This window comes from Haliotis cracherodii, unplaced genomic scaffold (genome assembly GCF_022045235.1).
Source record: "Haliotis cracherodii isolate W230 unplaced genomic scaffold, xgHalCrac1.p SCAF_2, whole genome shotgun sequence".
In the NCBI taxonomy this organism is placed as follows: Eukaryota; Metazoa; Mollusca; class Gastropoda; order Lepetellida; family Haliotidae; genus Haliotis; species Haliotis cracherodii.
The window spans coordinates 51,021,896-51,037,245 of NW_027266275.1; the positions used below are offsets into that span (position 1 = coordinate 51,021,896).

General features: G+C 40.2%; 1 protein-coding gene across 2 annotated transcripts in view; it reads right to left on the minus strand.

Annotated features, from left to right (window-relative positions):
• The window catches only part of LOC139468190 (thymidine kinase 2, mitochondrial-like), a 16,641-nt gene extending 5,912 nt beyond the window's left edge, over positions 1-10,729 (minus strand). For both annotated transcript variants that reach the window (XM_071249999.1, XM_071249998.1), the window contains exons 1-3: positions 10,120-10,729; positions 7,640-7,710; positions 2,468-2,542 (exon numbers count right to left, since the gene is read on the minus strand). In XM_071249999.1, the coding sequence (XP_071106100.1) occupies positions 2,468-2,542; positions 7,640-7,710; positions 10,120-10,351 (378 nt within the window). In that variant the 5' untranslated portion in view covers positions 10,352-10,729. The remainder of the gene's footprint in view (positions 1-2,467; positions 2,543-7,639; positions 7,711-10,119) is intronic.
• Between the last annotated feature and the right edge of the window lie 4,621 nt (positions 10,730-15,350).

Here is a 15,350-nt window from a genome sequence, read left to right on the forward strand (position 1 = left end):
TTATAATAAGCATCTTCATGATCTTTGTTTAAAAATACTTATTTCCAGTTAGCGAGCCTGACCACCCGATCATGTTAGTCACCTCTTACAACAAGTATAGTCGCCTCTTAAGCTCTGCACGCTAAAGTCGAAACCCATTCGACAGAGGTGTCCATCCCCGTGCATCTGATGTCGAACCCATTCGACAGGCGAATAGCATAACAACACCCCAAAATAAAACTCGCCATATCTATTTACCAAGAAGGCTTTGTGTAACATTTAAATTACGTATGACATGCATATATGCTCAGCTTGCTCAGTATCAAAACGTTCATTATTTATTTACCTCTAAAAGAAAATATCGCGAGTTAAAAAACTTCTCGGCACACAACTACCAGAAACGGCCATTGTTGACTTTTGGCACTTCAAGTTGAGCGGCATGCAGTCCGATATTTTCTTTTTAATTTCATAATTTTTCCTATTCGATCATAATTTTTTGTTTGCTGACGAAAGGAAAACACTCATGTTCCTTCATTTCTAAAAATTAGCAACTTTCAGTGTAACTAATTGTAAACAAAACCAATCTGAATCGTAACATCATCGATTGGATGGAACTTGTACGATCATGGCAACGGCGGTAAACAAACAACTCCACATGCATAGTTATCCCGTTAGACTATTACAGTCATTTTGTTACATCTAACTTAATTTTCTAGAATTATTGACCCGTATGTATAAATCTTTGTAAAAAGAATTTCATTTTTAAAGAGTTTGCAAATGATTTCGTTTGATAAACATTCCGACACATTGACAAGCCGACAAATGTCAGTGATACGTTTGGGCGTGGCCTAACTCGCGATTTGTTGAGTTGAACAAAGTCAACAAACACTGCGGGAAAAATGACAAATATTGGATGATACGCAAAATCTGAATTGATATACATTCTAGATATTTATTGGTATATGACAAATAAAACATTCTTCGATTGAGATGATCGTCAACTTTCGCCAAGTTATATTTATAAAGGCAATGTAAACTTTGTTGATATTAAAATAGCAATAAGTTATGCGGAGGTCGGGCAAAGCGCGCCATGTTTGATTTTAGGACGTCTGCTAGCATCATGACACGGGTCGTTTATTTTTTTATATCGTAAATATTCAACCAAAACGCTTTAAATTAGGATTAGTGAATATTTATAAGTCATTAATTGTTTCCTGCAAATTTTATAACATGACACGTCAGATTAACCCGAATATTCGTATTTCTGCAACCGACATGATGACCTCGAAAATTAAGTTATTTTTCTGTTTAACGTTCAGATAATAAATTCACTAGAAATGGTTCATAATTTACCATCGCGCTGATATATGGCGATTATAAAACCCGAATTTTTACTCAATTAAAATTAAGATATCAGAGATATGATTATTGAAATCAATTTGCACAAATGTTACGATATTAAAAGGTTCCTAGCATGAAATGCAAACCACCTTCAATAACGCAATTCAGGTAAGTTCAAGAAAATTTACAAATTTTGTGTTCGCTTTGGTCTTAACCTTGGGATGATTGAAAACACCAGGATATTTTTATATAGAATTGTGTAGTTTTCTATCAGGAATAAATGTGCAAAATATTTTTTCAATTGGCCCTTGTTTAATGAGGCACCGTGTCTTTGAAATCACCCATCCTCTTTAGAGCCCCTTACGCTAAAATTAATTCAGCAGGCTAAAGGTTAAGACAAGCAGACCCCTAGCCAAAAATGTGACTCAATATCAATGCGACTCCCCCCACCCCATCACTAGTGGAATAATACATATCCTTACCTTAATTTAAATCACACTCACGTTAATTTCAAGATTTACAGTATGTGCAGTGATCCTAATGTGATAATACCATGCCTCAAGTATGTGCAGTGATCCTAATATGATAATACCATGCCTCAAGTATGTGCAGTGATCCCAATGTGATAATACCATGCCTAAAGTATGTGCAGTGATCCTAATATGATAATACCATGCCTCAAGTATGTGCAGTGATACTAATATGATAATACCATGCCTCAAGTATGTGCAGTGATACTAATATGATAATACCATGCCTAAAGTATGTACAGTGATCCTAATATTATAATACCATGTCTCAAGTATGTGTAGTGATCCAAATGTGATAATACCAAAAGTATGTTCCATGATCCTAACATGACAATACCATGCCTAAAGTATGTGCAGTGATCCCAATGTGATAATACCATGCCTAAAGTATGTGCAGTGATCCCAATATGATAATACCATGCCTCAAGTATGTGCAGTGATCCTAATGGGATAATACTATGCCTCAAGTATGTGCAGTGATCCTAATATAATAAGCACCAGTCCAGATAAAATCACCAGATTCACCGCAGCACTGCTCAGTTTCATGTCAAAACTCTGTAGTGTTATATTTAACGTCACATGCAAAATCTCTCATGATCATCCCTGGAACCTCTCACCTGGACACTGGCTGAATGCTTGAAGTATTCCAGGAGTGTAGTTTTCCCACATCCAATGTTCCCTTCCACAGAAACCTGTCAACATGTCAGTCAGATACTATGTCACAAACTTCATTGCAAAGAATACCACTATTCCGTACCATGTACACAACCATACTCACACACAATATCTCAACATGGAGACTGAAGCTGGAGACTCTCAGATCCAAATACAACATGTGGCTTTAGTCTTTTACTTTATCAACATGCTCAATGTAACCAATGCATTTGTGCAGCACTACAAATTCAGAAAGTCCCAGGGCTTGTCTGGGTTTAGGTCTCAGTGCTTACTTCAAACTTGGCTTACATATGCAACATGACACAAATGTGATAAAACATATAATTCAACATGTCCAAAAACATATTTATTAAAAGCAGATCAACAGTAATTCTTTTGAAAGCAGATTAATACGGTCAACTTCTTTGATGTTGTTACTCATGAAAGTATTTCCCTCAAACACGCAAAGCAACACAGAGATGCCAACCCTACCTGAAGCTCTGGAGTGAACTCAGTAATCAGTAGGTAAAACAAAGGAGCAATTTCATTTGAAAAAGGGTAATGTTAATATTTTAGAATGGTTGACATTAAATTGCATATTTATATACTTATCCTATCCCACACTATGCATTTCTTCCTTGAACAAAGCTTCCTCTTCTAAAACATTTCACCCAAACACACCCAGCATCACCATGGTCACCACCCACACTAAAGGGTCACGCACTGTAATTGACTTGAGATGATTTTACCACTAAACTACCCCTGTCACTCCTTCCTCTTAGCATTGACAGGCTAGCGGAGCTGTGATGCGGGGATGGTTGGGACAATGGGAGGGCATATAGCATGTCAGAAAGGATTAGTACGTAATTATACAAGTTAATGTAAAATTTACAAATTTTTAAACCTGCCCTATCTCATACTATGCATTTATCCCTCAGTTGGGCGGAGGGGCATAGATACCCTAGCCTGTATACACTACAACCTCGAGATGCACACAACGAAACTGGTGCTAAAAAACGATATACATGAAAAATCGAAAACACTGCCTAGTGTCGTAAAGATACGAACTCGGGAGTATGTAAACACACCATAAGAGCCGGATGTAACATCATGAAATCGATATGACGTGTTACATGTTTTCATGTAGGACATCCTTACAAAACGACTGCATAGCTTTGAATAGAAATCAGTTCTACGAGACAGACCACACCAATGACCATTATCTCCGACAGGCAAAAGTGAGTGAGTGAGTGAGTGAGTATGGTTTTATGCCACTTTTAGCAATATTCCAGCAATATCACGGAGGGGGGACACCAGAAATGGGCTTCACACATTGTACCCATGTCGGGAATCGAACCCGGGTCTTCGGCGTGACGAGCAAACGCTTTAACCACTAGGCTACCCAACCGCCCCCCGACAGGCAATAGGGTCAGCCAGCTTGGCATCTCTTCTACTCTTTTGCAAAGCTAACAATCAAGCCATGGGATTAAAGCATGCTAAGAGGAGAAGAGAAACGATTGACAACATGCACAAGAGGATCATCAAACCAATACTGAGTAATTATGTGCCGAAACCAGAAGTGAGCAGGTAAGGGCATGAGACACCGCCAAAATGGCCGCACCTTATGGTGCCTTTGATTTTGAGGACTATAGTCTTCTCTACAGATGAGGTAGCTCAACCTCCACTGGGTATTCAGCCCGTGAACTCGAATGATAATAAGCAAAGGAGCAACAATTCCGATATATATTTTGTATATACAGGATACGGAGTACTGGGCCGCAGGAGCAGGTACAAGTATCGTCTGTCTGAGCTGGTGAGCAGATGTCAATTGTTGCGCCTGGACCAAGGGACCTAACCAGTGGAGGCTCTGTACTCAGTTGAATGAGATGTCATGTAGATAGTGGGAAGCGAAGACGGAACTGGACTTCAAAACAATCCTTCATGATGGCGGACAGGGTGCAATTGCTGTGGAAGGCCATGGTAGCGGCGATGGCTCTAGTCTCATGTGGATTGGATGTCACAAGAGGAAGCAATGGTAAGGGAGACTTCAATAGTGGCCACCATGGAAAGTGTGATGAAGAGTCTCTTGCAGGTGTGCCGAAGTGGTCACGCAGCCTCTCAATAGATAGGGAGCACTCTAACCGGACATAAGGAGAGGTCTTCATGGTCGCCTGGGCTCAGGATAGCCGCCAACGACAGATGGTTTGTGATGAGAAGACCTTCCCATTCTGTACTCTCAAAAGCGAGCATTTCACTCACTCTAGCTGTGGCCATGTTCCGGAGAAAGACCGTCTTAAGGGTGTCTCAACAAGTGGTTCATACGCTGCAGTAGTCAAATGGCGGAGGATGACATTAAGATCCCAAGTGGGCGGCCAGAATAGAGAAGACTGGTCAGCCACCATATAAGACCGAACTAGTGACTGTAGATCTTAGATCCTTAGTTGAAAGGATAATGATGGAGTTGATCGCAGCGAGATCAGTATTCAAAGTGGAGCCCTTACACTTCAAAGTAGATCTCAGATGTTGTAGATACTTGGTGACCTGTTGATGAGAAACAGTCACCGGTTTGGTGATGCCACAAGGTTGACAGTAAGCTTCGAATGCTTTCCATTTATGGTCCTATAACACCTTTGTGGAGGAATGATTAGCCTCCGTGATGGTCATCATGGTCATAGCTACTCTTTTAGTGAGTGAGTGAGTGAGTATGGTTTTACACCGCTTTTAGCAATATTCCAGCAATATGCCGTACCTGGAAGATGTCACTCTGAAGGTAGAGCTTCAGGAAGCACTGGATCAGTTAAGTTAAGTAGACCTCTCTGAGTGAGTGCTCTTGCCCAGCTTGGTGTCGAATAGAGCCCTGATGAACTGGAAACATTGAGTGGGAGTCGTCTTGGACTTCGCAACTTTGACGAGCCAACCAAGCTGCTGCGTAAAGTCCAGATGTCACTGGTGAATGTTTAGAACTGTGTGGGCTTGAATATAATCGATGTACAACTCGAAGATGATCCCTCGAATGTGCAGGAACCTCATGATTAGCCTGGCAATATGAGTGAAAAGCCACAGGGCGAAGAAATTCCAAATGGGAGCACCTTCCATCGGTAGTGATTGCTTTGAAAAAGGAACCTGGAGGAAATGGCAATGCTCCCAATTGATGGGTACATGTAGATATGCGTCTTGTGTGTCGATAATGACCATGTGGTCTTTCGTTTGATTGATTGTTTGAGGGATAGGAGCGTAATGGACAGCATGCGAAAATGCGGTGGATTTTCAAGATACATAGCGTTGAATGTCTTTATGTTGAAGATAATCTAGATCATACTGATTGTTTCTTTTCCACGCGGGAGCTGACAGGCCGGATATTCGCTGATGAAGTGTGGACGTTGTAGGGGGAGTCCGTATTACATTGGCAGCCTGCAAACTTTCTGCAGGAAGAGTGTGACGAAGGGATCGGCCAGGATGTACCAGTTCTCTGCCAAAAAAAACCCTTAGTCTTCTGCCTACAAAAGTCTCTACAATGGGTATGACGGGAGGCAGAAGTTCCCAGTCATCCAGTAGCTGATGCGAGTCACTAAGAGGAAGAGTCGCCTGGTTTGGCTAATTCTCCAACGTGCTTGGAAGCAGTGAAAGAACATATGTTGGAGGATTTGTAACCATGTTGTCCTTGACAACCACGACCTCTGCCAAGGAAAGAACTTGTTTTAGATCCAATAACCTAATGAAGGTCAAGCTGTGAAGGGAAGAATTGAGTTACATTTTGGCTGCACTAACGAGTTTATGCATAGCCCAATCTAAATCGCGCACCGAAATCGAAGTAAAGTGTCATGCAGATTTTGGTCGACTGCAGGATTTGCAAAGCATGTGCATCGCTTACTCGTCAACAGATACTTTCTAAATCTTTTCATGTTTTTAATCAAGGTGCTCACGTATTTAGATCTTGATTATCGATCAGATTGTCTTGACTGGGCGCCACCATTTTGTTTAAAGCAAATGCATGTGATACGAGAGGTTGAATCTGATTAGTCAATAGGAGAGGCATAGAAATTACATGACTCGTAACAGCCACCGGTGGCGCTACGATCGAGCCCAGGATTTCCAGCCTAGTTCGGCAAGGGTGGAAACTGGACTTTTAGAGTCAGTTTACTCTCTTGCCTCGGGAAGATGGGTCAGCATAGTCTCAAGGTAGAATGCTAATGACACCAGTGATGCATTAGCAACTTGCTCTCTGTAATACTTTATGCACGTAAATAATCCACAGGACTCAAAGTTTAAATTTTTGCCAAGCAGCCATATTTTTTTCTAGGTAGCCGGTGGGAAAATCAAGAAACTACTTGAATTTGGTTACTTGTGACTTGAACAATGATGCAATTTATGTTACTAGATTATATAGGTTTATCCTCGCTTATCCAAGTCAACTAAAATAAAGAACTAATTACATTACTTTTAATGTATTTTGGTTCATTGTCAACTTTAGAAGGAATTATTTGCAAGTACAGTTATTAGCAGACATGTTTTCCAATATCGGCTGTTATTTATTTTTGTGTCTACAGATGTGTAGCAATAGAATTTAGTCTCCACAAGATATTTTTCTGGGTAGTCATTTGGGTACCTCTGAATTTTAGACAGTAGACAAATTGAAATTTAGATCACATTGGCTACCGCTTTAGTTGCAACTTTGAGGCCTGATCCATGAAAACAATTCAAAAATCTTAATCTGGGAGAGAACAAGCATAACAGCTCAACTTCAGGCCACAAATTGTAATGATTGGCATCTGTTGCAATAATATAAGGGATTTTCCTAGGATTCAAAAGCTAAGTCTCCAGGAAGGCATAATGGAAAATATATATTTATTTTGTTCAAAACTGCGATTTTCTCAAAGTTCTCATACTATCAGCATGGTCTGTGAATACACGTCACCTTGACCAAGCTAACACATTCGCATTGATTAGTTATTACAACTATATTAAGATGAATTGGGAAATATGTAATTCTCATTTGGGGAGTTTTTTAAAAGGCCTGACATCAAGTTAAAACCATGCAGTTTCAGCCATTTGGGCAAACTTAAAGCCATTTTAGTCTTCACTGCTTAACCTCCCATTTTTCATCCTGTTCCTCAGGCATGGAAACAGAAAATTACCGTAAAGTGTTTCTGATCCTGGGGAAAAGTGAACTCCTTCTTCACATCACTGATGTAATTATCTGCAGCATCTGTAAGAACAATCACATAGATCATGTACATATCTCTGCCAGATTAGCATAGACTACATGAATAGATGGCATCCTTTCCGGAACACATTGGAATCTAAAGTAAAATGAACTATTTCAAAGGTTCAATCATTCATGACAATAGACAAAATCTAAGACATCATCTCAGAGGTACTTAGACATGTTAGGGAAAAATCACCTGCTCATTTGAAAACAAAACATGATAGAAAATTTGATATTTCAGAATGTCAAGTCGTATCTGGATGACTTAAATCAAATTTTCCAGGACTGTGTAAGCCTAGCGCCCCTTGAAATCACCTCAATTTTCATGAAAGATATGAACAAGTGGAAACAAAGCAATGAAAATGTGAACGAAAGTCCTGTCCAACACTGGCAAATTTTGATAAATATTATGGTCATGAAACAATGCCATTAAATATAAATCAAGATATTTCACGCTGATATAATAACTTTCTACTTTAGTTTGAGGACACCTCCATAGGATGTCGCATCAACATGCAAATGACCTTTCCAATCAGCATCAAGACTTATATACATATATATTCTAGCAAGCAATTACCAAGGATACTAAACTAACTGTCCTGGGCAAGAATATTAGGAAATATTGTTATTTTGTTCAAAATTGGGATTTTTTTAATAAGTTTCTATTTCAGAGGCTTTTAACGTTATAACATAACATTGCCATTGCATTCAATGCAATAAAGTAAAAAAATATAATGTAAGCTCTTCCTCTTTATTAGTCCTGCTATTATAGTTAAATACGGGTCACCATGACAAAACTGTTACATTCGTGATAAGTACATTAACATGAAATGACATTTTTAACTGAATTTGAAGGTACAACAAAATAAGGCTGTGACATTATATTGTTGTAGTGATTTAGAGTGCCACGTTATCTACACCAAAAAGGAAGCACTGTCACAGGAGTATTTGTGTTCTGTGAGTGTTTTCATGTACACAAATCTAAATTTACGAATCAAGGGGGCAAAATGTTTCAGAAAGCTGACATCTGATAGGCTCAAGAACCCAAATGTGACAGATATAACACTGTAGTTTGAACATATGTATTTTATTCACCTTCAGTGTTGTTGCTTTTAAGTGTTCAACTTTTATGTTTAATTATTGGTTAAGATAGATTAACGTATTCAACATAATAAAAATGCGTCCTTCATGTGGTAAGCCTTAACAAACCCAAGCCAGGACATCCTCAACTGATTGGCCAAGCTAACCCTCAAAGTTGAGGAAGAGTGTATGTGCTGTTTCATGGAATTGTCTACCTTTTTAATGCATTTGTGATTAGTTCTGTATAATATACAATCTGTACTATACGGGATCCGGAGTAATATTTTAAAGTTGTATGTAAATAGCATAGTTTATTAATCATTGTTATAAAAGAATATGTTCTGTTTAGATATCCGGAATAATAAGTTGCGGTACTCTAGCTATGAAGACACCCTAGTTTCACCCACAGGGTAGGCACATGATTACTTGTAAGTTGTATAGTCAGTTTCTATATTTGTGTTACTGTAACACATAAGTGTGTCACACCTGTAAGTTCATGTATATTTACATATTTTGAAAGAGATTTATAATCTCTTTACACTTAGAATAATTATCCATATATTATATTTCCTATTTGGTTCTTACATCAGTTAGCAGATTATTGTACAGTATAACAACTAATATATGAATAACATCTGTTTGTATTGTAACACGGTTTGTACTACTGTGATGTTGATGACTTGTATCGTTAATATTACTTATCATTCCTTTAATATGTTTCAGGGTGTAGATAAATATATGACACATCCATTGGTGGAATAAAACATCTCTCACCTGAGCATGTGTTTGCCTATTACTCATTCACTGCCCTGCTACAAAACATCCTTCACTTACTTTGGGCAATCAAAGTTAGGTAAGGGTTCACCCTCAACACAACCTCCAATGAAGATGTCCTCAGATCTTCACAGAGGTACCTCATCATTGCTCATCAGAGTAACAATATTTTGGATGAGTTTGGTCCAGAAACAAGTGATTTACTTTTACAAGGTGATGCTTAACAGTTATCTTGAAAAATGTCTGGGGTCATTTTTCAAAATAACTTATTTCCAAAAGCTGGGCTGCATTTTGTAGCCCAAAAATGAAGACTGGACACTTCTTCCATCAAAATTATCTTAACTGATATATTCAGTGTATTCTTTCAGAGACAAAGTGGTGTAGGACAAATGCATTATCCGATCATGGAAATCATTACAACATTTCAAAGAAAGTTTATTTTATTATTTAATCAAAGATATGAAAATGCACCCACTCTTTGACAACAAGCAGAATTGCAAATTTAGCCCATTCTGGCCTTCAAGTAAGATATACAGGTACAATTAAAATACTCACCCTGTGATGGTGTCTTTAGTTTCATATTTCGTAAGTTTTCTAACGTCCCCAACATTTCTCCAAATCTTTCATATGACGTCCCTGTCGCTGATTTTGTTTTTTTAGATCGCGTCGGCTGATCCCCTAAAAAAAGTCTTCTGGCGCAAATCCATGTAAAGGAGTTTCCCGCAATCGTAAAAACCGCCAGGGAGTCAATGGTTATACGCTGATTGGTCAATCTTCTCCACGCCATCTACTGGAAACTTTAGGAACTAATATTGTAAACAACCTCCAGAGGGACAGCTTTAGCTTCCTTTCATTACGATTTTATGAACGCAAAAGGATTTGTATTCAACTACCAACACAGATCTAAACAATACTAAAAGAATAAACCCGAAATGCCTCATATAAGATCATAAGTTACTCCTCATCGCAGATTTCACAGCACAACATGTCTCCACTAATCAGTCATTGAGTCAGTAATGGACCACTACCACAGGTCCCGTCTGTGTCTCCATGACGGATAACCTTCGACTTCGCGATGCTGTGTCCTTATAAACATGTCACATACACAGATTCAAGCAGTGCTTTCGTTCACATGTGATTGCACACTCATATCGCAACACTTTCCAGTTTGAGCACATGTTCAAAACTCGCTACAACACTGCGGGTGCAGTAAATAAATCGCGTTCATTTCGCATTGACGCTGCCCGGAGATTTGGTGACTCGGGATTCTCCGTCATTTCCCGGAAGCACTGCTCGCCGGATCGAAGTTTCCAAAAAGGCTGCGAAACAAATGCCATTTTATCTGAAAACTTGTTAAGTTGTTATTATCCATTTTCATACAAATGTCCACCCCATTCCTCTACATATTCTTTTTATTCATTTCTGTAGGTATGTCACTTTTCCTTTTCGTCATCACATTAGTCACCGTTAAAGATCCGGGTTAAAATCTGACTTCAGCAACCCATGCTTCTCGTAAGAGGCGACTATACTTGTTATAGAAGCGACATGATTGGTGCATGTCATCGTATCCCAATTGCGTGGATCGATGCTCATGATGTTAATCACTGGATTGTGTGGTCCAAACTCGATTATTTACAGACCGCCGTCATATAGCTGGAATAATGAGGAGTGTTGCGTTAAACAACACACAAATAAACACACAATACATAGGTCGATCAAATAAGATCAAATTAACAAAACAAGCCCAGATTTCTATAGCTTGTGTTCAGTTAAAAATGAACGAGGAGAGTGAAAAACAGTGGGCTTTCACAGCGTGAGCCAGGTGTACACGCACCTGCTCATCAATATTAACGAGATTGAAATGGGGCCATCCTCTTGTATTAAGTGTATAATGTCTCCATTCGATTATGAGGGTTTTTCACAGGGGGTAAAGCAACACAATGTGATGAACATAAATACAAAGCATTATACACCTGCTGCCTCTATGATAGCACAGATATCACACAACAAAGTGTCTGTAAGGAGTATATCTATAATGAAGTGGATCATTTGTTATACAACTGTATACTATAGTTTTCTCTTTAATAAAGTTACTTTATAGTGTATTAGGTTGGCATCGGCCATTATCCACTAATTGCATTAATATGATTGTCGAAATATCTGTACACCATCATTGTGCAATGTATACTCACACGCAAAAGAAACGCAAGTGGTTTTAAGCAAATAGGTAACAAACACGGAACCATAAATTGATATGAGTTTTAGCATGTAGTGAAGCCTGATGCATTTTGGAAGCCCCGAGTAAAAACGCAACATAAAAAAACGAATCGCCAAAATGCACCATTTTAATGAATATGTGGGTATCATGCACCCATTTCTCGCGAAATCGAAAATGTCACGAACTGTAGTGGGTATAAAACTGTGGCCGATTCTTGGACCTACCACTCCTTGGTCAACAATGCCACGCCTAACTCAAATTCAGAGAAACCAGGCTATCGGACGTTTGGAATCTGGAGAGTCTGTCCAAGATGTTGCCCGTCATTTCAACGTTAACATAACCACAATTTACCGTCTCCTGCATCGATAAAATGCTACACAGACCACAGATGACCTTCCTCGGAGCGGTCGTCCTAGGGTCACCACACCTCGACAAGATCAGCAGATTACCCGTCAACACCAGCGACATCCGTTCCTAACTGCAAGTGAAAGTGCTCGACAGACCATAGGAACACATAATCGACACATAAGTCGGGACACTGTGATCCGACGTCTCCGTTCCGACAACCTCAGATGTCGCCGACCAGCACGTCGTCCTGTTCTCAAACCACGGCATCGACAAGCACGACTTCAGTGGGCACAGGGTCATCGCAATTGGCGTCATCGTGAGTGGAGGCGTGTCATCTTCTCTGATGAAAGTCGCTTTTGTGTCTCCCATGCAGACGGAAGAGTCAGAATTTGGCGGCGTCGAGGTGATCGTTTCGCTGACAGAAACGTTGTGGAAAGGGATCCATGGGGTGGACCTAGCGTCATGATATGGGCATAGATTGGACTAAATGCGAGACCCATGTGCTTTCTGAATGTTGGTCAAGGTCGGGGACACGGCGTCACGGCTCAGCGGTATATCGACCAAGTGATCAGAACCCACGTTGTTCCATTTTTTTGCAACCACACATTTTCAAGCAGGACAACGCTCGTCCCCATGTTGCCAGAGCTACCATGGCCTTTCTGCAACAACACAACATCCGTGTTCTACCAGCCCCCAGCCCTGATCTGAACCCCCATCGAACACTTGTGGGATGAGGTTCAAAGGCGTCTGCACAATGTGCGCCCAGTCCCTACAACTGCCGAACTGTCTGTATATGACTGACTTACCCATATTGTCCTGGTTACAGTAAATAACATGGTTACTGAGATTAATGACGTCTGACAACCGTCCCAAATGCATGGATTGTGTGTTTCGGGCGGTGATTCTATATTGCCAATATTGGCACTGGTGTTTTGATCAGGTAAGCTTACAGTTTTATTTCCTTGAGGTGAAAACAGTTTCAGTTGGTATCTAAACACTGTTGAAAGCTGAAAATTGATAATGGCGCGCGTTCAGAAGACTGCTACGGCTTTGGCTTGATGGTTCATTGATCTTGTTTACGTCTATATTTTTTGTCATTTCAAGTGATTTGACAAAGTCGACGTCGATGTTGAAGCTGTCCCACGCAGACGTAACCTTTGACGTAATTTAATAGTAGTGTATTCTGGGTGGACGACCATGGAGATCTCATCATAGACGATTCGTTGACGCATTGACGCATGGTCAAGAGGCATGTCAGTGTCCTCCCGGTTCTACATGTCCGTTTCCGGGAAATTGATTGGTGACGAGTAGTGCAGTTTGCCTGTACTTTGTTAGCCGCTTGTGCCAAACACAACACAGAGAGGACGGAAATGTTCCTACATGTGAGATTGCATATGCCGCACTGAGCAGAAAGATCAAGAGCGATGCTAGAAAAGTCATACACGAACCCGGAAACGACCTAGAAAACAATGATGTGATCACCAAACTGAAATCAATGACGTCGACAATGGAGCTACGTCACGGCTTGTTGTGTTCTCCAAACAGATGACATCATAGATGGATATCGTCAAAAATCAGCTGACATCAGAGACAATCAGACTCTCTGCACTGCACGCGACAGACGGATGTGTTGCTTTCGGAAACCACATGTCGGCATAACAAAGGTCACTACTAATCAGATGGCACTGGTGTTTGGATCAGGTAAGCTTATATTTTAAGTTCCTTGAGGTGAAAACAGTTTCAATTGGTATCTAAACATTGTTGAAAGCTGAAAAGTGACATTGGCGCGCGTCCAGAAGACGGCTACGGCTTTGGCTTGATGGTTCATTGATCTTGTATACCTCATTATTTTTTGTCATTTCAAGTGATTTGACAAAGTCGACGTCCATGTTGAAGCTGTCCCACGCAGACGTAACCTTTGACGTAATTTAATAGTCTACCAATGAATTATTTTTGCTGTTTTCATGCGACGCAATCAGGTCATCAAAACATCTTATACATGCTAGTCTAATGAAGAAGAAGCCACAAGACTATGGTTACTGAGATTAATAACGTCTGACAACAGGCCCAAATGCCCGGATTGTGTGTTTCGGGAGGTGATTGTATATGTCCAATATTGCAGGAAATAAAGGCTTATGTTTTGGAATACGTTGGTTGGGATCCTATCCTGTACATATCTGTCGCAATCAGTGAATGAGAAACACTGTGTTGCTTTACAATACCCATCTGTAGTAACCACGAAGTGCTACAGAGTACAAATATTCCAACGATTCCTACATGCTCTGAAAAGGCAGCAATAGATGCGGATGTCGGTGTGACATGACTTCTTTTGTTCATGATTAGATGAGTATTCGCTTGAATGAAGCTAAATGCAGTCTGGTAGTACTTTTTGTAACGTATTCTGGGTGGGCGACCATGGAGATCTCATCATAGACGATTCGTTGACGCATTGACGCATGGTCAAGAGGCATGTCAGTGTCCTCCCGGTTCTACATGTCCGTTTCCGGGAAATTGATTGGTGACGAGTAGTGCAGTTTGCCTGTACTTTGAAAGCCGCCTGCGCTAAACACAACACAGAGAGGACGGAAATGTTCCTACATGTGAGATGGCATATGCCGCACTGAGCAGAAAGATCAAGAGCGACGCTAGAAAAGTCATACACGGACCCGGAAACGACCTAGAAAACAATGATGTGATCACCAAACTGAAATCAATGACGTCGACAATGGAGCTACGTCACGGCTTGTTGTGTTCTCCAAACAGATGACATCATAGATGGATAACGTCAACAATCAGCTGACATCAGAGACAATCAGACTCTCTGCACTGCACGCGACAGACGGATGTGTTGCTTTCGGAAACCACATGTCGGCATAACAAAGGCCACTACTAATCAGATGGCACTGGTGTTTGGATCAGGTAAGCTTATATTTTAAGTTCCTTGAGGTGAAAACAGTTTCAATTGGTATCTAAACATTGTTGAAAGCTGAAAAGTGACCTTGGCGCGCGTCCAGAAGACGGCTACGGCTTTGGCTTGATGGTTCATTGATCTTGTATACCTCATTATTTTTTGTCATTTCAAGTGATTTGACAAAGTCGACGTCCATGTTGAAGCTGTCCCACGCAGACGTAACCTTTGACGTAATTTAATAGTCTACCAATGAATTAATTTTGCTGTTTTCATGCGACGCAATCAGGTCATCAAAACATCTTATACATG